General features: G+C 35.0%; 1 protein-coding gene across 3 annotated transcripts in view; it reads left to right on the top strand.

Moving 5' to 3' along the window:
• TAX1BP1 (Tax1 (human T-cell leukemia virus type I) binding protein 1) overlaps window positions 1–22,564 on the top strand; it is a 65,851-nt gene that overhangs the window by 31,002 nt on the left and 12,285 nt on the right. The window contains exons 6-16 of one of the 3 annotated variants that reach the window (XM_009325704.1): window positions 3,359–3,507; window positions 3,646–3,736; window positions 5,000–5,185; window positions 7,463–7,690; window positions 9,034–9,180; window positions 10,424–10,517; window positions 11,711–11,829; window positions 13,277–13,402; window positions 15,293–15,364; window positions 21,308–21,482; window positions 21,839–21,987. In XM_009325704.1, the coding sequence (XP_009323979.1) occupies window positions 3,359–3,507; window positions 3,646–3,736; window positions 5,000–5,185; window positions 7,463–7,690; window positions 9,034–9,180; window positions 10,424–10,517; window positions 11,711–11,829; window positions 13,277–13,402; window positions 15,293–15,364; window positions 21,308–21,482; window positions 21,839–21,987 (1,536 nt within the window). The remainder of the gene's footprint in view (window positions 1–3,358; window positions 3,508–3,645; window positions 3,737–4,999; window positions 5,186–7,462; window positions 7,691–9,033; window positions 9,181–10,423; window positions 10,518–11,710; window positions 11,830–13,276; window positions 13,403–15,292; window positions 15,365–21,307; window positions 21,483–21,838; window positions 21,988–22,564) is intronic. The other 2 variants (XM_009325705.1, XM_009325706.1) reach the window with 2 other exon arrangements.

Here is a 22,564-nt window from a genome sequence, read left to right as displayed (position 1 = left end):
AAAGCGTGTTGTTCTTGATTGTTGAACATGCAGATTTTTGCCATAGTTTTCTGTTATAAAAATGAGAATCTAGAAACTTTATGGCTATTCCATTCTCAGCTGAAAGATTATTAGCAGAAGTTTAATAAATAGATTTTAAACATATTCCAAGGAAGAGCACAGGCATGATCTTCGCATATCCTTTAGAGCTTATAATAGCTTTATGAGGTCTCAATCAGTGTATTTATGATGAGGTTACACAAACCTAAAGCTGTAATTTAGAACTTTTTGATGTAAAAACTCTGTTCTTCGGCAGCTGTTTGTAATGCACTCAACAAATCACATTATGTGTAATGGCAGTTCTTTGCAGGGGAGAACAGTGTTTCATGTGATTACTATAAAATTATTTTTAAAATAATCAGTCTTAAATATTTTGCTATTTTAAAATGGCAGTAAAGATTTTGGTGCCCCCATCTTTCTTCTCGTTCCCTATCTGAAGGTACATCAACATTTTCAAAGTGGAATTTTGATTCCGGGGAAGATAAATTCACTTGACAACTACATTAAATTTTCTTTGTTTCATTTCACTAGTAAGACTCCTGGTAGTTATAGGAACTTTTATTTTGGTAGCTTTTTGTTTTGCAGCAGCGAAGCTGACTTAAGTAATTTCTGGCTGCTTATTCAGACCCTTGTGGTGCAGTTTGCTTCCCCCCTCCACCCATAAGGCTGTTGCAACTCTAGGGAGGGGGGACGGGGGGGCTGCATTTATAACTGGATTAAAAATACAATCCAGAGTAAAAACAACCGTAAAATTGTTGGGTGTTTTTTTAAACCAGTTCATTAAAATGATTCGTGCTCTTGCCTGTGCTTTTCTTTCTGTTAAAGTGGAATAAAAGGTATTATATTTGTAGATGTACCAGATAATTTCTGTACTTATTGTTTACTTAATTTCTCTTCATCTTTTTTCTAAAAGAGGTTGTACATGTAGTCGATGTGTTTATTAATTCTTCCCCTTTAGACTCCTCCTAAAACACAGTCGACTTTTACCTGTAAAAATAGTCTAAGAGCACTCATTTTAAATTTTACAGGCTCTGAAACTGCTGTAACCAGAGCGTATGGGACTAGGATTGCAGCATCTAAATTGAATTGCTAAGAATTCTGTAAAATAACAAGTCATCTCTAAAAATTAATCCTTCTTTCTTTCAAAACTGTAGGCTTTAGTTGTATCTAAACAAGTTTATTAGGTGAGAATCTGTTAAGTATGGAACTTTTACATTTTAATACCATGTCCCTTTAGAATAACTAGCAAAGCAGCATCAATTGTAATGCTGTTTGTGGAGTGAAATTTTTTCACGCTGTTAATTCCTTTTAATATATGTTACCTTTGGCAGCCTGTTTGAACTGTTTGTACAGTTTGTATATATAATGTATCAGATTAAATTCTTTTGAAGGCACTTGGGTTACAACAGTTACAGTTATACCAAAGTGGTGTTTAGAGAAAACACAGATATGTATTGAAATAGACTTTTTACTATACTAGACTTTCTAAACAGGGGCAAGTAATTAGTCTCCACTGCACTAGGGAAGCACAAGCAGTTATAATGTGTGTTGTTGCTGCTGGTTATATAGCAAATTTTATTCGGAATACTGACTTTAATTAAAATACCCTGCCTTCATTACACCAAGTACATATATTTTTGGTTGCAGGAAACTGATAGCTCTTCAAAACGAAAGACCTTATGAAAACTGTGGGTCATCTTCTCCAATGCTATTTCCAAAAAAGATGATACATTCATGATCCCTTGAGATTCTTTGTTATATTAAGACATATAATAAAGCCATTTAGAGTTTAAAAAGTTGTAATGTATTAGTCCTTTTCTTTTTTGTAGCATGTGTAACAAAAATCTACTATATGTGCTGGTACAGTGTTTAGGAAGTGATTGAGTCATCAGTTACATTTGCCACCCCTCACAATTCAACAGCCCCCGCCTCAAAATACACCCCCCCCCCCCCCCCCAAATCATAATGCCCAAACTTCTGTTTAGTTGCTTGTAAAAGCAGGGCTTAATTACACTTGTGAGCAGTGTATTTTGACAATTAATGAGTAAAAACAGTCCTCATTATATTTTATTGTACTTAAAACATTGTTAGTTAGGTTGGAATCTGGCCAGTAGGGGTTCTCTGTAAACTCTGGCTGATGTGTTTCTCTTGATGTAACAGTACAGTCTTGTTGTTTCAGGGCATTAAGCTTTGTTTAAAAATGAATAGATGAACTAGTACTTTAATCTTCGAAATGTAGAGCAGAAAGACAACTTGTACCTTAGTATCTGCACAAACACTAAGTCATGCTGTAGTCAGGCATGTTGGTCAGTCTGTCTTGACCTTGTTTACACTTCGATTCATACCACTGTCATGGTTGATACTAAGCTGAGCTTTATTGAATTTTGATATCAGAAATAGTAGCATATTATCTTGGTATCTGTGTACTACTTTAGTGTTATTAATTTATTTCCTCAAGAAAATAGTATTATATTGAAAATAACATTTTTTCTGGGTTATTTAACATGACCTGACTTTAAAGACTTTAAATGGCCATTTTGCTGCAGTGGAGATGATGTTTAGCTGTCCACTGCCTTAGAATGGTATGGACGTTGCTGTAATTAGATAATTAATGCGGTACTTAAAAAGTGGCTTCCCATCTTGCATCTGTCAGTTTTCTGACAAAGGAATCTGTTTTAGGTGTTGTCATCATCCTCTGTCTCAGCTTTCAATATCCAAGACATAAATCCCACAATTGTTTCATGAGCTTCCACGAGCTTTGTGAGACCTTCCACACGTTCTAGCTAGGAGAATGTAGTGTACTAACTAGCTCTTCATCAGGAGTTCTTCCATTTTTTTTCTCTCTCCTTTTGCCTGCAGTTGTCTTTAATGTTGCTTGCTTAAGTGCTGTAGCTATCTGGTCAAATGCAAACTCTCCTTCTTTTCAAGTAACAGTACAAATTAAAATAGAAGTTCTTTATGTTTTCTAGGCTAGGCAGTCGATGGTTAGTTTGCAGAAAGGAGATTGGCAAAAGATAGGAAATACACAGAGACTACCAAAGACTTCAGAGCATAGGACAAACAAAGCTGTAACTGAATGCTTACGCCAAAACAAACTCCTTATTGACTCCTTTTTAATATATTAGCTGCGCATAGCAAATTTAATATATTTTTATATATTAAACATATATATATTTATATATCCTTGAAATGGGCTTGTCATACATTTTAAGGAAGACAGGTAATCTAATTGACTGTATGTTAGCATTAATTCAAATAGCATGTTGTAGTGCTGAAGACATGCATTCTTAAATGACATCTGTTTGCAATTTTTTTAAAGAACAATATTCAAGCATCAGAAGCTCTTAAAACTGAAATTGATGATTTGAAGAAGAAGCATGATGAGGCTGCTTCAAAAGTTCTCCAGCTTGAAGAAGATATCATGACTGTTACTCAAAAAGCCATTGCAAAAGAAACTGAGTTAGACAGGTATTTAGTAATTTTGTTCCTTACCTTCCTTATTTTACTGTTTCTTTCCAGTGGTGTTTTTTTAAACTAACAATTTTTAATGTATGCATCGATCTTCTGTATTAATAGTTCTGTACTATTAATTTGTCAATGTCTTAGTCTGAAGGACAAACTGAAGAAAGTGATGCTTGAGAAGGAGCAACTTGAATGTGTGTTAAAGACAGAAAAGGATGAAAAAGAACTTTATAAGGTAACTTTATTCCTTGTACCTGTATACACTGAAATGAAGTGGTTTGAAATAAAGGTAATAACGTTTTATGGAGAAGTCTGATAAACTGAATTTGTTAAGGAAAAAAGGAAATGGGTAATTTCTCTGAACAGATTTTTAAGACAGTTATAGATGTTCTCATATAAAAATGAATGAGGAAAACAGCATCTGAATTCATCCCATGATATAAAAAGGTCTCTAAGAAGGAAAATGGATCACCAGTTTGTTAAAATGCAGACATACTAACAAAAAATAATAGATGCTAGTGAGGAAGTTCTTTAGTTACACAGTGCATCACCTAGTAACTGGTTTTCTTGACACACTTTTCTGTAAGTAAATTGCTTCTTACTCTTCTAAGTTCTCTCTCCAGACTGTGTTTTCTAGATCCCTGTTCTTGAGTCTTGTGCATAACTGAGAAGCTTTAGTAGGATCTATATTGCATTGATTTTTACTAGCATAGCTGATTTCTTTTGCTGATACTGAGACACACCCATATTTAAAATAAAATGAAATATAGTGTGTCCCCCCCCCAAGGGCAGAAAAAGTCTTACATGCTAAAATAGTGAAATCCTTAGGTTGTATGAAAAAAACAAGTATATTTTAAAGATTATTTCTGTTCATAGGACAATGTCTTTGTGGCAGACAGTATTAAATATACACCAGAAGTCATAAAATCTCAAAACATCTTTCACAAGCATGGAATCCCTTTGTAAATAAGCAACACAAATCTTCCAGTCTTTGAGTGAACAACACTTGAGTGCAACAGTTATCCTTTATTAGGCATAATACGGTAGACTTGCTAATAACTTAAAACCAGCTCTGGAGTTGCTAAAGTAGTTTGCTGTCTTTGGAAATGTCCTGTTCGCTTAGATGATTGCAAGTAGATACTACTAGAAGTTTAATTTTTCTTCAGTTTTCTTCAAGTCACTTCTTTTTTGCTTGTCCTTAGTTGTCCAGCATTTGTGAAGAGAAGAGTGAATTCTGAATAGCTTAATTTGATACGGACAGAAATCGGGGCCTTCTAGCTGTAGAGTGGAGCTGTTGTTAGATGATCAAGCTGAAAGAATTCCAGCCAGAAAATTTGTGCTGGAGGGCAGTGATCTTATCAAATGTTTAAATTTTCTCTTTACCTGTTCTAATCTGTCTCAGAGATGAGTTAGAATTTAGTGAACACTTACATGGACAGGTGAACAGTAGTTTTCATAACGTGGAAGAAGAGTTTGACATTTTTTAGCATCATTACAGATACACTTGAAGAATACAGAAATAGAAAACACCAAACTAGTAAAAGAAATCCAGACGTTTAAGAATTTGGATGCAAACAAAGAAAACATGATATCGTATTATAAAGAGGAGGTTGGCAGATTACAGCTATTTATAGCTGAAAAAGAAAATATGAAGAAAGCTTTTTTGCTCTCCTCATCAAACAAGGTAAGCATTACTGGTATAACTGGCCTGGTTTAAACATATCTAAGGCTGTATGTGTTTGACAAGAGAAAGGAAGAAGCTGAAGATATCACCCGGGTATAGGCTGAGAGGCAAGAGGATTATGGTGTTCTCAGTAGATGCAGAAAATAAGCAAAAGAGTGAATTCAATTTTAGTTTTGCACATTCTGAGCTTGTTGAAGTGTCTCACATGATGAACTGTGAGATGAACTATGTGTGAAAAAGTTGTGAGTTCAGTAAAAGTGTGCTGCTCTGAGTTGCTTTTAACTTCGTGAAAAGGAAGGAGGAGATTGAGGCAAAGAGAAAAGAATGTAGGTATGTTGAGACAACAGAGGGTGATGGAGGAGAAAAGAGGAAACTTCGAAAGATGTGCTGAAGGACTTGTTAGGTGAATGTACTGTCAAGGTACAATGATGTAAAACCTTGGAAAGGATGAGATACCATATCAGTGGACTAAATTGACTGAGAACTCAGCAATAAGAGTGCCAGTAGGACTTCTAAGGAAGAGGTGATTTTTGCTACACAGTGTAGTAGCATTGTGGTTAGCTAGCAGTGCTGAAGAACTGGTATCTATGCTGTCTGAAGTAACCCGACCTGGACCGTGGACTAGTTTTAGTGTGGTACTGTAGATAGAATACCCATTAGGTGTTTGTTCCTGATGTACATCTTCCTGTTTCGTTTCATCCAAAAGCAATGCAGTTTCTGTGCCCTGAGACTGTTCTGTCCTGTGATCTACAGTGTGATAGGTAGTAGTGGAATTGACTGGGAGTTCTGCCTCACAGGTGTGCTCTTGATCCAAGCTAGAGAGTTAATTTAGACACAGCCTTTGAGGCCAGCATGGAAAAGTCAGATTATGCGGGTGACTTTATCTTGTGTATCTTGCCAGTCTTCTCACAGAAAAAGCAATTTAGATCTTGAAAGAATAGAAATTGCATTAAAGTAATGTGTAATTTATATAAGTAAATAATGTAAATGTAAAATAAAGTAATTTATGAATGTAAAATCTGAGTAGAAAAGTAGTGCTGTTGAGAATGGAAATAGCAAGAGGACAAAAAGAACACACTATCTTGCTTTAAGTTACAGCTTATCTTGTTTTAGTCATTTGACTGCTCTGCAGTTCTGTTTCTGAATGTGTTACACTACTACTGTATTTTACTTTGAAGTAAAAACATGTAGGGGGTGCGTGTGCGCCAGTACTGAAGCAACCAAACATTTATGTCATTTATTAATCTTGACGTGCTTGTGATGTTTCTGGTGGGTTCATTAACATTTTTGTTTTATGCTATGAAACTGCAGGTATTTACTGAAATATTTAACTGATGCATCATGTGCTGTAAAAATAGCTAAAGGGCAGGACTTTAGGGCATTTCCTAAGCCATCCATCTTCATAAATGTATTCAAAATATATTAGTATTCCTCTGGACTTGCTATGCTAAGTGATTATTCAAAAATTAACGAATAATGGACTAGAGGTACCTGAATTTATGTCTAGACTCAAGAATATGAGATGAACATGCCTTCAGGAAGCCCAGAGGCTGCGAGTAGCTTATAGTAGCTCTGAATTATTGTTTTCTTTTTTTTTGTGATGCTGGGCTTTTCTGAGGAATGAGAGGCCAGTAGTGCAGCTTGGTCAGCTGGCCCTTGGGCTGCCCTGGGGGGGTGCAGCAGTGCTGAGGGTCTTAGTGCTGCATGCTGCAGCTTGCTCTTCATTACTTTTTATTCTCAGTTCCTTCTGAAAAGGTTGTTGTGCAAGATCTTGGGAAATGGAGCTGTGAGAAAAACATCCCACAGCAGCTTTACAGTGTCTTGCGTCAACCAGTTGTAGGCATTGTAAGACCTCTTACTCTGTTGTTACCTGCAGTGTCTTACTGTGGGATGAACTTTCGTTTTGAAGCTGGATGGCCATTTGTGCCCATTAAGAGTTCTGTGGTGATAAGAACAAGATGTTCTGGAAAACAGAAAGACGCTTTTTGGTGTATGTTTAAAACTAAAGCTGAAAATACAACAAGAATCCAGCATGCATAAAATAAATATTTAACTTTGTCTTTATATCATAGTGAAATATGTTTGCACACCGTTGTTGGCAAAGAAGGCAAATGGGGAAAAGGGTACTTGTGTACTCCTTCTTGATTTAGTGGTTTTGCGAAAGCCATCGGGAAAACTTGATTTTTCTTTCAAATGTTTCTAATCCCTATACCAACCTTTATTTAAGCTCTGAATTAAAAAAATAATGGATTCTGTTCTCTCTCTTCTCTTTCCCAGGAGGATGCAAGTGTTTTAAAAGAACAGCTTCGGAAAGCTGAAGATCAGATTCAGGCTAGCAAACAAGAAGCTGTCCTAATGTCAAAAGAGCTGAGTGATGTAGTAAATGTGCGAGATAAGACGATGGCAGATCTTCACAGTGCACGTCTGGAAAATGAAAAATTGAAAAAGCAGCTTGCTGATGCTTTAGCTGAACTTAAAAAATTCACAGCTTTGAAAAATGAACAGGTAAATCGTCAGTATTTAGTACTGAAGTTTTTCTGTATTTATAAAATCTGTCAGAGCTAGTTTTGCTAAAGTTGGGGGAATAAAATGTGTTTCTGGATGATTAGTGCAAATTATTATAAAATTCTTTTCCGGCACTCAAGATACTACCTTAATCAGCTAACATGCACTTGATTTTGGAAGGTTGATAAGAAAGAAGGTTTCTGCTACTACTTACAGCAATTCCCCTCCACCCCCAGATTATTTTCACAAAATAATACAGTATTCATCTATACTATTTTTGAATCTTCTCCCTTTCTTAATTCTTTAATGTGAGCCACAGTAGCATTAAAAATTCATTCAAATAAGAAAATTGATAGAAATTTTTTTTATACAATGTTCTTTCCTCATTGATGGGTTCTCTCTTGATTCTTAGGAGTCCTCCAATATTTGTGGTCAAAGTTAATTTGCTTTAGTATTTATAAGTATAAAAATATTAATGTAATGGAAACTGTTTTGACTTTCTTCATCTTGGATAAAAATCTAGTGAGCTAATATAAGTTTCATCATTGTGACTTAAGTGAGCTTTGTATCAGATCTTCTGTGACTGCAGCAGTATTGGATTAATACGCTGGTAGGATTACTGTAATGTAGCAGTTTGGAAAAAAAATATATTGAGCTGAACAGTAAATAAAATAGTGCAGTAAATATGAAGTGAAGAGTACAACCCTCAAAAGAACTATATATTTAAAATATCCAACAATTACGTGTTTTTTCTAAGAATTTCAATTATATACAATGTTTTTGAAATGCATCCTGAAAGAAGTAGCAGATCATCTGAATGACTCAAATTACCAGAAAGTACCTGAATACAGCATATATCCAGTTGGTAAACGTAGTTTGCTTAGCTTGGGTATCAATGTTACAGCTCAACTGAACCACTTCCAGTAGAAACAGAGTGAGTGTGATGGAATATAGTTGTGGTCTGTCCATTTCTGCCACGTGGCTACACTTGTCTATAAGACAGCCAGAACACCTTCTGGAAGGTGTTCAGACTTTTGGTATATATTCAGACTTCTGGTATACCTTAATCAGCCCATAGAATAAGAATCCTGCACCTGCCTCTGGCATTAATACCAGTGCCTGTTTACTCCCTCAGGGTGTCCTGCTTGGAATGAAGTTCATCGCAGATGCTGCCTCTATCTGTGCTCCACTACTTTATTCCTTTCCTTCCCACAAAGAAAATAGGAACTTCTTCTGTACTTACATAGAGCATTGTGCTTTCTTTAATTGAAAAAAGGCTTTTTGGGAAATAGTGGTATTTGAACAAAAGAGAGAACAGTTTTTCTAATTTTTTTTTTTTTAAGGAAACTTCAAACACAGTAGAGCAGGAACTACGCAGAGAAGTTGAAGATCTGAAGCTTCGTCTGCAAATGGCTGCTGACCATTACAAGGAAAAATTCAAAGAATGTCAAAAACTTCAAAAACAAGTAAACAAGTTTACAGAACAGGCAGTAAGTAGAATGGGAGAAATTGCACTTGCGTTTTGTAACTTTTCAGCAACTATTTAATTTCCTTCTGCAAAAAACAGGGCTTTTAAAAAGGATTAAACCATGCAGTAAGCAGTGACTCTTTAATTTACCATTTTATTTCAAAAACCTAGATTACTTCTATGATTCTCTTTAGATAGTTTTCGAAACCAAGCGTAGGATTTATAGTAACTGGTGTGTGTAGAAAGCTAACAGAGTTTGGATGAACCTATAAGCATAACATTGTTCAGCAAAGAATTTTGAAACTGAAGCGGGGAAAAATCCATAATTACTACCTGTATTCGGTACCACCACACAAAGCCAAACCCAAAAGTGGGGGAAATGGAGAACTCGGAGGAGGATTTCAAAGTGAACGGGGGAGAAAGTTTCCACAACACAGTATATAGATGTATTCCATATGTATTTTGTATTCTTATCACTCTTCTAAGCTTTGTTCCATAAATAAATGAGGCTTTTGCAATGATGATGTGAGTCTTATGCCACCTGGTAACTGAACCTGTTAGCGAATTTCAAACAGAGTTGAGAGCAGAGTTCTTCAGAATTTTGTGAAAATTAGTGACCGAGTCAGAGAGGAGCTCAAATGGGGAAAAGGCGTATGAGCAATGGAAGATGTACAGATGTGAATTCTTAAGAAAACCAGACTTAAGTATTTCTGCTGTCCACGGAACAAATGGGGTAGTTAACCCAGCTTTGATCCACAGATTACTTTAAAATGTTGTCTTCTCATCCAGAAGGTCAATGGTGAATGAGGTGTCATATCAGAATGCCTGTGGCTTTTCCTTAAAAATCTTCCACTTCTTTGGCATGTTATGCATCTGATAATAAACACCAAATTTCACTACTTTAACACCGGAAGTCCAAGACTTATTAGTAATACACACTCCATTTTCTAATGGAATATTAGATTTAAATTGATGGATTTAAGTGTAACTGATTCTCTAGAAAATGAGGTTTTTTCGTAATAATTTGCGTAGAAATTACTGTTTCTAGGGAAAAAGAAATTCATGATTTATATAATCTTACATTATAGTCTGAGGCAATTTCAGTGTTAGCAGAACTAAATGTGTTTGCATATTTATTACCTCCTGTTTTAATGAGCAATTCTGTCTAGCCCAGTTTTGGAGGAGATGATAGTGCAAGATACACGTTACTTTGTGCTTTGGCTTTCATTTAATTAAATACCAAAACAAAATTTCTTTTCACAAAGAAAATTGCCGGGCATCAACAGAAACTGAAAGATGCATCTAACATTGAGACAGCTACTGCCGTCGTTACAGACAAAAAGTTGTCTGCATCTCCAGGTATCAACAGCTTTGTCTATTTCTATCAGCCTGAAAGTGTTGTCTATGTGAAGTAGTCCCTAATAGTATGTATAGTATAAAGTAGGTGGACTTGTTATGTTTTAGCTAAAGCAATGATTAGAAATGTGAAAACTCATCTAAAAATCTTGTGTCTTTTTCAAGTGGCAATTCATAAATATCTTCATGTGTCTTTTCAAAACATTTCAGCTGATATTTGCTAATGTCAGTAGGACTGAACTCTTGAATTTCTGCTTGATAGTTAACACAGAGCTGCTTTTGCCAAGCTAATAAACAATTCATTAAAAAAAAAAAATCCTCCCCAAATTTGCAAATTGTATACAATAGCATGGTAATTTTGCAGTCCTGTTATGACTATCCACTGTAGTATTCTACTGTAAAATCAAATCCACTGAAAGGTTCTGATTATGTGATGGCAAGATCAAGTCTATAGACTATTCTCATGATTTATAGGCAGTAGTGGTTTATTAGAAAATGTTTAACTAGGTTATAATTTTTATGAACTATTAAGTTCTTGCAAAACTAATCTAAAACATAAACATATAGGTTAAAACTAAGCCTGGTTTATTATTCAGTTTAAATTGATAAATGCCAGTAAATGCTGACTAATTTTGTTTGTGTTACTTTATAATTCACACATTCTTTCTGTCTATAGAGACTATCGGTTGTAATTTCTGTCAGTTTCCTTCTGTCTTAAGTCAATACAAGTGTTCCCTAAAAACAAATAAAATCCCAGCAAGCTCAGTTATAGTATGTGATGGGAGGAAGTAGATTGCTGAGGCACTTCATGTTTTTACGGAAGAATAAAATATCTAGCATGATGTCATAACGTATATATTCTGGTGTTTAGTTTCTTGGGAGTTAAGGGAAGAGATGTCTGGTGGTTTTTTTGTTGTTTGTTTTTTTTTCCTCCCCACATTGACCTTTGTAGTATGTTTGTGTACATTTATGTTCATCTTCAGTATGTGAGAGAACTGAACATAGACATGCTGGTATGACTGCTGATCTTACGTATCGCTAGCCACATGGTACTGGTTGTCTCTGATTTAACTATTTGCTTGGATAACATGGAGCACTCTGTTCTTGATGCACTGTCAAATTTGGCCTGTCATCTCTTACACAAACTTAATGGAACAAAAAAATCAATATTCTTGTCTTTTCTTCAATGTTCACAGTTAGCCCCATTTCATCTGATATAGTTTCGGAATTCACGGTAAAGGAGCAAGTACGTGAAATGAATAAAGAAATTGCTGAGAAAACAGAGAAGTATAAGAAATGCAAGCAAATGTTGGCAGTAAGTAAATGGCTGCTTCGTAAAGCTGAACAGAAAGTAGCTATAGGTGCTAAGTCTTAAAACCACAAAGCCTGCCCAGCTGAGTTGCCTTGCTTGTTTGTGTGATATACCGCGATTATGGTAGAAATCTTAACATTAGAAAAAAGTGTTTTCTAATGTTAAGTCAGCTCTCGATTACCTGTGGTGTTAAGAGAGACCAGACAAGGACCCCTCAGGATAACGCAGATGCAGTAAAACAAATGAACAAAACTACTACTACTTCTATGCTTAAAGTTTTTTGAATACTTTTTTTTTGCATCATATTTTAAGTGTAATAGCTTTTATAAATCAAATACAGCTATATATACATGTTGCTATTAAGCCAGCTGATGTCTGGAAAAAATATAGCAGTGTTTATCTGATAATGCTGTTCAAGTGTAAGAACTCCCTCTAAATCTGACTGTCCTGGGCTTTTACAGTGTTTTGATGCCCAAGTGGGTGCTGCCTACTAGCTTGGGCTCAGTCATACATAAAGGCATTTATATGCTTCTGTGGACCAAAGCTGGCACCAATAGTGCTGTAGTCACAATAGGAATGCCCTTCAAATATTAATACCTGTCAGTCCTAACTTGATTCTCATTTAACCAGTTTGGATGTATGTATGACAATGGAGTATTGTATCAGTGATGCTGGTGAAAAGTTGACTGTTGCAGAGTTGTTTAAAAAAAATGCTTTCTGGGTGTTGTCTTGTCTCTGTTAATTTGTTTGCTTGTTGTTTGGGGGTTAAAAAAAAAATTGATCAACATTATGAAGTCAGAACAGTTAGAATTAAGATTAGAATTAAAAACTTGGAATTTTCCTCTACTTCAATATGTTTTGTTCTCAAATAGTCATAATACGTTCACAAACTGCCATGAACTCATCTTATCTTGTTTCTCTTACTTACGACAATGAGATTATTCTATTTTAATCTGCTCTCCAGGATGTAACAACTGCCACGTAATTCTGCTCATTACCCTGTCTATGGAGAGCCTGCGTTAGCTTCTGCTGGCTATTTCTTCTATAGTGATGCTTGAGGAAAGCTTTGCCTTTGACCTTCTGGATGAAAGATATTTAGGTTGTAAAAGTTGCATGGGGAAGGGTTTTGTATTGAAGTGAGACACTTGAAAGGATAATCATGATTACAGTGTAGTATTAGGATACAAAAAAACTTGAAACTGTGAAGCTAAAGAGGAGTATCAGCTTGTTGAAAACTCAGGCAAGAAAAAATGTGTATTGAACATCATTTGTGCAGTGTTTGGTGGTCCTGTCCTCTTCAAAGTCTTGAGTCAGGCTTGATTTCTTGGGGAAGCCATTTGTAAATGGTCTCGTTCTGAAAGCATGGAGTTACACAGTGTCCTTGTTGGGGGTGGGAGGGGAAATCTCTTAAAACTGTAAATATTTCATGCCACGGTATAAACTACTTTAGGATGAGAAGATGAAATGCAGTGTTTATGCTGATGAACTAGCCAAACTGGAGCTGAAGTGGAAAGAACAAGTGAAAATCAATGAGGGTATAAAATTACAACTAGCAGCAATGGAGGACCAGTATAAAGTAAGTTACAGATATTTCTTTATGGTGGTGAATGGTATCCGGTTCTTAGTTGCTCATTTCTAATAGCTCAAGTAATGAACAGTTTTAACGGGGAAAAACACTAAATGTATTTTTTCTGTAAATAGAAAATCTGTTTTCCACTTGTAGAAACAACATAGTCTTGTAATGCTTCTTTTAAAGTAAGACAGACCTGCTAAGTATACTACCAAATGGCTGTCAGTCTTTTAATGCTGTGGATTTAGGCAAACCTCTAAATGACGTTAATCTTGTATTATAGGGGAAAAAAGGGGTAGAGAGTTCTGATTTCCTGTTGCTTACAGGAATATTGATTGGTGTATTTGTCTAAAATCTTCCTATTACATGCTGCGTTACCGGTGTAGTAATGTCTAATGCATTTTGTCTGAATTAACTAGAGAGATACAAGATAAGTGATATATTGTTTTTAAAATCATCATGAAAGAATTACTTTAATTTGGAGGATCTCAACTGCAGTCTTAGCAGAGTGATGTAACACATGCACCAGAAAGTCAAGCAAAATGGGCAACTTTAGCTTACATGGGGCTTTAATCTTTGAGGTTATGTAATAATAATACACATGTTTAAGTGGCTTTCTAGGCCAACAAGAACAAGGTAAGAGCAACAGATTTCCTTAAGACCAGCTTTTATGCTTGTTTTCAGTCTCATGGTGATAGTGTGGTTGACAGGATAGAATACTCTGCCCATTTTTGCCCATTGCGATGAATAGGGATTAAGTTGAACTGTGACTGTATCTGTTCTAGTAGGAACCCCCTCCCATTAGAAATTACAGCGCTTTTTATTTATAAAATACTGAATTACTCTACAGCTCATTTCAGTACTCTGTAGACTGTGCTGTCCTTTTTTGATGCTTTTCAAAACTCTAATTTCAATTTTATAAAATGTATAACTCTTTCAAATTTATTTAATTTTATTAATTAGCAGTGATCGGTTGCCACGCATAATTTAATGTAAAATAAGTTTGTTTTTAACTTCTCAACAGGAGGAGTAATAAATAATTGGTTCCAAAATTGAAAGCGCTTTGACTACAACTCAAAACTTGTTAACATTCAGGAGGGTGCAGGTGGGGGAGAAAAAGTGAGCTTTTCTTCCCAGTCGGTAGATTTCTCTCTGACCTGAAATAGGAGAGGGAATTTCAGAATTACAAAAAAATTGATACGTAACTAAGCAGAGCATTGAGCTTATCCTGGGAAAACAAGTGGAGAGGCAGTCTCCAAAGTAACCAGAATCCAAATAAAATAGTCCTTTGTAGACGAAGGGTATTTAAATAATCATTTTGAAGCAAGGAGGAAGCCTGGAAGAATTGCATAATGTGTCAGTTGCATCTCCTCCCAGAGCATGCAGCAGAGACACAGGTAGGTGTTTGTGAAACAAATTTAGTGTCCTTTGAGGTAAGAGGAGGTTTTGGTTCTCTCAGTTCTGTGGTGGGACATAAGAGCTGGAGAGAAGTGAACGAAACAAATCACTGAAATGCTTGCTAATGGATTCCTTTAGAAACAATGAGATGAGGCTTGCAAACCCGCAACTGTTTCTGGGCAGCGGTGTCCCTGCTGCCATTAGTATTACTGACGCTATTCCTGGTTTTTTAACCTAGGATATTATCATTCCACAACTGTTCTCTGAAAACTGGCAAGAAAAGGCTGCTAATGTACTCCTGTTATCCAGTAGATAAGCTTAGGGAGAATTATTGATTTTGATTTGTACTAGTATTAGATGTTGCATGTAACTGTAGTAGACAAAATAATTTCCATCTGAAAGATGAATTTAATCACTGAACTTTGTTTTCACAATATGACATGCAGGGAAATAGTTTCTATTCACTAATACAGGAACCTTAAACTTCTTTTCATATAGGTTCAGCTGGCGGAAAAAGAGAGACGAATAAAGGAACTGGCATCACAGTTGGAACTCTTTACCAGTGAGAAGGTATTGTCAGAATTCCTGTTAAATTTTGTAAATTAACACTGGTGAAGTTCTTTGGTTTGAGGAATTGCAATTTATTTTTAAGTGAGAATTTGTTTACTCTTTAAACATGCTTTTCCATATTTGGATATTTTGCCAAAATGAATTAGCATTTCAAAATACAGATTCTGTTAATAATACTAATATTTTTTTTTTAAAAATGTACACCATAGTATACCAACGTGCCAAAACTGACTCAGCCTTTGAAAATACTGTCATTTATTGTTCTGTAATAGCGTTCTAGAATATTTTCTACATAGAATCTAACAAAAACATTACAGTGTCAAAAATTATTTCTTTGTTCCTGTCTAGAACAATATTCCATCCAGGATCTAAAAAAAAAATTATTTCAGTAATCTGATAGGGATTACTCTGTGTAAATTAATAATCTGAAATTGCAGCTAGCTATACAGTTGACAGAACATAGGAATTCCTACAAGTCTTTGTCCTATATTCCTTTCTCATCTCAGCAGCATCACTGTTTTTTCTACAAGTTTTCAGTGGACTTCCAGCCTCCTTCCTTCTTTACTCCTCTGTATCTCTTAGTGAAAGAGGTTCAGCCCTGTTGTGTCTAGAGGCTGATACCAGCTTAGTGCATGTGCTGCTTGGCCAAATAGAAAAGATTATTATTGAGCTCATGCTGCAGCCTTTCTGTCCTCTAAGGGAGCATCAGTTAACAAAACTTCCAGGAATTTCATTTCTTTGAGACAGACTCTCTCCCTGATATTTTCAGGACTTACTGGCTGACAGGCAGCACAATTAGTAAACCTTACTCCCTTTGGAATCCTGGTGTAGGACATGAATGGTACATACCTAGCCTGACAGTTCATTTTTTCCGTCACTGGTTAGGATTATTTTTGCTCCTATCCAGTGTTGTCCTATAACTAGAAATGTAGACATTTCAACAGTATAATCTCCAGGTTTTTCATGATGTGTGCATACAACCAAATCCTTTTGACATCTGCAGTTCTCTTATTGACTGCTTGTAATAATAAGAGCAGCTTGACATGTGACAGTAGTGACTTTGGTAAACTGCAACTGGGAAAATATCTTTATCAGAAAAGAAAGATACACAAACAGTACTCTGATTTTTAAATATATGATGGAAAATAGACTGCTACTTTCAAGAGTTCACTGTTGAATCAAATTCAACCGTAACTGTTAAACCAGACGTTCTGAAATATTAATGCTAATGTTCTAATGTTGGAAGTACCTCTAAGGTATTTTATGACAATTAATCAAAGCTAGGTTTTACTGAAAAGTAAAAATTACATTCAGATAGTATTGCATGATATTATGGAACAGTTAGGATTGTTCCGATTACTTAAAAAATCCAGTGTGAACAGATACTTAGTAAAAACAGGGATTTGCGTACTGATAAATTGAAATTTAGTTTTATTTCAGATCAAGCCAGTTAAGTGTTTTGTAAAATTCTGGATTCTCAAGTAGTAGGTATTTAAAATATCTTTTTTTTTTTTTTTTTGTAAACCAGAGAAGTAATTTTTAATAGATCTCTCATTTTTCTAATTCAGAAGAAAGCAAAATAAAAGTTGAGTTTTGATGAATCTAGTTTAGCTGGAGGGAGTAATTTTAAACACCACACATAAGAAGGAGAACAACTGTACTAATAATGTATGGAGCTTATAAAAGCTTGGAACTTTGTCTACCAAATTTATAGATATTTACATTACAAAGAAGAATCAAAGTGCCTTGCTAGACTGGAACCATGATTTAAAAGGTTAAGCACAGTATAGTAAACAGCTTTTCAATTTGTATTCCATTATCAGTGCTTGTTTATAAATGTCACCAAACATAGCATGCTAAAAATGTTCATTTGCTGTCTTCTCAAACCTATAAAATTACTTAGTTTCTATTTTATTTACATACTTATATAGCCTTTGATATATTTTTTTTTTTCTTAAATTAGTCAGTCTACCCTAACTGTCCAACTTCTGGCTGAGGCTATTTTACAGCACCTTTTTACAGTCACTTTGATCTACATTCTGTTTTAATCTTGTGATGCTAAAATTAAAGTATTAATGCCACTGCCTCTCATTCTAAACTGCTTCCATATTGCAGAAGAAATTGATTGTAAAAAGGAAAATCTTAATTTCACTGATAATTAATTGTTCCTGCTTTGTATTGAGTAAAGATTAATTGTTTAGATATTACATGCTCACTAAAACTTTAAAATGTAAACCAAACCATTCAACCCTAACCATTTCAATCATATATGCAATTTAGTCTGTAAATCTAAAGTAACGCTAGCATAGTTTTATATCATATCTACAGGAGGGTATTTTACTTGGAGGGTGTTAGGCAGAAATTGCGTTGTCCTGTATTAGAAGGTTTTTCTAAAAGAAAATAAACACTACTGTTTTTACGGCCAGTGCTCCAAAAAGATAACTTTCTGGTAAGCTGCCTTACCATTTGTAGATACTACTTTTTTCCTGTTTGAAAATGACTTTATGATGTTGCTGTTGAAGTCCAAACCCTTTGTCTGAAACCTGATAGTACGTCAATAACAATAAATGTATAATTGCTGTCTTTTTTCATTTGAGTCGTGTTTTGTTTTCAGAGTAGTTATTGCTACTTGATTTTGCATTTTTGTATTCTAGCGTTTCAGCTGAAGTTTATGTCTTTTTAAGAAATATACGCTGGGTTGTTCCTTTTAATAACTGAAACATTTTGCTTCTCATGTAGTTAAATCGCTAATTGAAGTCTTGGTTTTAAGTTTCAATTCCAAGTCTTTTGGGGAAAACGCACACTTCCGTCTTTGAGGTTTTTGTTAACATTACATTAGCAAATATTAAACCCAGAGAATCCGGAAAAAAATGCTAATTGGAAAGAACAAAATGACTGGAAAGCATATGTCTTAACAGTCTCTATTTTTTAATTATTATTTTCACTTTCACATCTCAGAATTTTTTGCTTGGCTCTGAACTGTAAATGGCGTATTTCTTTGGATGTTCTTGGCATATGTGCTCTGTTTCCCTTAGCCAATTTTATTGAATGGAAGGATGAGAGACTTTGGATGAATTACAGCTGATGCACTGACCACACTTAAGTCACTTTAATTACTGTCTTATAACATATATATTGGCTTAGCGTTTTAATGGTTTATAAGTTATAAAAACCCTGTAGTAGTTTATAATAATTACTATCTCTATGGATTATATGCAAGAATCTAGAATTTTAAGTATGTTAGTTTTTTGAAGAGTTCTGTTTGAGCTTCTCTGAAAGAATTGCCTTTCTGATACAGATATTTAAACAACAGAATTAAATAAAGCAGGCCATTTAAGCTCCTCAATAAATTAAACAATTTTATATTTTGGATGAAAACGCTGAATTTTGGAAGTAAGCTACATACATACGCTTGCTAAACTGTAAGTATACGTATATATAAAGTAGGTGAGGTTATAAAGGAGGAGGAAGAAGGATGAATTAGAACTTTGCTCATTAAGTTCGTAGAGGGCAAATTATTTTTCACAGGATGTGTAATAACTTTTTGGAATTTGTGTATGAAAATACAACTTCTCCTGGATTTAAAATCCACTCATTTGTAATTAGATGGTAGTACAAGTGCAGTTTTGTTCCATATGATGCTTGTAGTATAAATATTACTTGAAATAAGTAACCTCGTCTGGAGGTTACTTTCACCTTTTGTGAAAAATAGCACTAATTACTATTTGTTAATATAAATCGAAAATACCAACCTTGAGTAATAGTTTTCCTTCCTAGAATCAATTGCCTGAATGTTATCAAAAATAGAGAATCAATCAATCAGTATAGTAGTTAGTGCTGAGTTTACATATGTATTCAGGGGCCTTTGCATGATTGCTAGTGGTGGGACCACCATACCTAGGTTATAGTCCAGAATGATAGAGCAAATTGTCTCCAATCTGACCCACTTTTAAATTTTTGTTATCCCAGTGTTTACCTAAATCCTGTTGCTGTAAAGTATCTGTAAGGCGGTCTCCTCCAGCTGTCCATCAAGTTGAAAATCTTGCCTGGAATTTCGATAGAATTGTCATACTTGCTGTAGCCCATTCTGGCCTTGCCGGGAGAAACCTTTTCTCACTTGTTTCCATTCAGAAAGTGTTGTAGGATACACAGCATTTTCCTAGTCCGTTGTTTTGACTGTCAGCCTCCACTGCATTTATCAGGACTTACTTGTTAGGCTTTCAGGATCCTTTCCAGATCTTTCCTGACCTACCATTCTCTGTCGTCTTTCCTTCTCTGTTCAAATATCGTGAATTGATCTGTGAGACCATGCTTTGTCATTTTTCTGTTACATTTTCAAATGTGCGTACTTGTGTGCTTTTTTCCGTGCTATTTTGTTATGTTTTGGAGAGAGATTTCCACTGAGTAACAATATTTTCTTCAGGGTGCTCCTGTAAACTAGCCTTTCCCTCATGCCCACTAAGAAGCTGACAGCTTCATGCTATTGATGTAGAAACCACTGCTTAATACGTTGACTTGTCTCATTACTTTATTGTTCTCTTTTTTTCCCTATCTCACTTTGATATACATTTAGATTGCAATTTTTTTATTCAGTACAGTCTGTCTTTTTTGAATGTAAGAACAAAAAGGTACCAACTGGATGGTTAAGTCCGCTTTACAGTGCAGCTCAAAAGTGTTCTCATATCTTCAGTCATTGCAAGCCACAAACCACTTCTCTACGTTGTAGATAGTACTGTATATTAATAGTAAAAAAACAAACATCCCTTTTTCTTCTTTCTGCTCACAAAAAGAAGAAACATGCAAAAATTTCAGCTGTGTTAGCAGTGACTAGGACAAGGGAGTTTTTGGCTATACTTGGTATAATGGTAGTAGAAATATTTTGACATATTAACAACTAAAAAAACCGCTAAGAATTACAAGTGGAACATAATCGCCAAGCAGAATCACAAACAAGGACAAAATTATTCCAAGCAGTTTAACATATTTCATCACATATTTAAAAAATCGATTTTTAAAGGAACTGAGAACAAGGAAAAGTAATGGATCTTTGCCTCTGTAGGTATAGTTTTAGGTGAGTATGTTTGTTCAAATGCAGAGATCCTATCAAAGTAATTCTCTTCCAGTTTTAAACACAGCTACATCTAACACATCTGCAAATAATGTACAGAGTTTAATGTGCACATGTGGCTGTGTATGCAAGTAAGGGTTACTTTAAGGAAGCTACATTGTAGAAAACACATGAGACTGCTTCTAAATTCTCCCTGCTGGTTTCTTTCCCAGTGTGTGTGTGCATGTGAAGGACATTGAGCAACATTTGTCATTTCCTACTGAAAGTGACAGCCTTGAGCTCAGCTTAGCTAATGTTAAGTTACACTTCATGTAGGTCAACATTCTGCTGTTAGATATCAGAAGGGATCCAGTGCAACGTACTTAATAGTTCTTAAAATATCTGCCACTCATGAATTCATAGGGAATTATGTCAAGTATGTACATGTATGTACGTTATATACTAAAATGGTGCGTTCTTGAATGGTATGATATGAAAAAAAGAATTACTTTATTTTTAATTGTAATTTTTCAAAACTTTTCTCACTGCATGTTATCTTCAGCTGTTATTGTTAATCTACCCATTCTTTACCTATTTAACTGATTTTTCTTCATTTAAAAAGGAGGCAGATATTTCTTGAAAAATGTGGCAGTTCTGTTTATGTAATTTGAATTAACTGATGACAAAATGAGAAAAAAGTCTTTAAAATATCTTCTTTGTATTTTCTTCATTGACTGTTTTTGGTATGTACGGTATATTTGGCACTAGAGCAAGATGAAAAGACAGTGGGAAGGTTAGCAGATGTATTTTTAAAAACAAGTCTAAATATTTAATGAAATTTCAAACTTTGCTAGGACTCCATAGGTTAATTACATTTTAAACTTTGCATTATTTAGGAACTTGGCAGGACACCAGGAAATCAAGCTGGAAGGGTGATGGAAGGACAGATTTCACAACAGACATTACATTTTCGCAACCCGTATTCGGAGGAAAATGGCCCAGTTCCTGCAGTGCCAAGCAGACTACCAGTATTGCAATATGGAAACCCTTATGCAATACAGGAAAGAAGAGGTAAGTGAATTCCACCCCCAATCCCACTCCCCCCCAATATAATTTCTCTCTCACTGTTTCAAAAGCAATGGCTCATTTAATGCAGGTTAAATACCACAATCTTTATACTGGTGTGCAGAGCCTTTATTGATTGATGAGAATTCAATAAAGTGCCTTTATTTTACTGATGAGAATCAATAAGGTAAACAAAGTTTTAAAGAAACACCTTTTGAAAAAGGTGATTTCTTTTCTATTGCTTTACATTGTCTAAACTGAAAATGTGTTTAAGTCTTGATTTTTAAATGTAAGGTAGCACATCTGTAATCTCAAAATACAAACTCTACTGAACAAAGATGCTCTAATTAATTTTTCTTCAGATGGAGCAGATGGCGCTTTTAATCCTGATGAGATCCAAAGACCACCTGTTAGAACTTCCTTTTGGGAGCTAGAAGATGATGTAGTGTGTAGTCAGCCTTCACGCAATCTTAGTCGGCCTGACGGCTTAGAAGATCCTGAGGATAGCAATGCAAGTTACCTTTTTAATTATTTTTTTTCCCTTGATACGTTTACTAATGAGTAATCAAGAGTTGCACATAGGTTTTCAGTATCTGATAAGTCTGATTTATTGTTATGTAAATCCAGAATTGATTTTTATTTTCCCTGAAAAATGTTTTCGGTGAATTTTGCTTGCTTTGAAGGAGAAAACTCTGCACATCAATTGATGAAAATATACTTGTTCCCCCAGTCTCTTGAGTTAGTGACAGCTTGTTTTGGAATTAGGACAGTAGCTTCGTAATCTTTTTAAATACTAAAGTAGAAAAATTCAAGTAATTTCAACTCATTCTGATTTTTCTCTCCTGCGTGGTAGAATGAGGGCTCAAAATGTAGCCACATCTTACTCATTTTATAATCTGTATATAGGAACTAAATTATAACAGAACAAATCAAAATATAAAGGATTCTGATACCAGTATTTTCAGTTAAATGCTGAAGGAAAACTTGTATCACGTTAGATACTTCATTAATCTTACGTTCTGTCTTTTGCAAATCTGCATTTACTAATTTCCATTTTGAATGTTTTTTGCTGTTAAACGTATTCGGAA

This window comes from Pygoscelis adeliae, unplaced genomic scaffold (genome assembly GCF_000699105.1).
Source record: "Pygoscelis adeliae isolate BGI_AS28 unplaced genomic scaffold, ASM69910v1 Scaffold226, whole genome shotgun sequence".
Classification (NCBI taxonomy): Eukaryota; Metazoa; Chordata; class Aves; order Sphenisciformes; family Spheniscidae; genus Pygoscelis; species Pygoscelis adeliae.
This window is presented reverse-complemented; position numbering and strand designations above follow the sequence as displayed.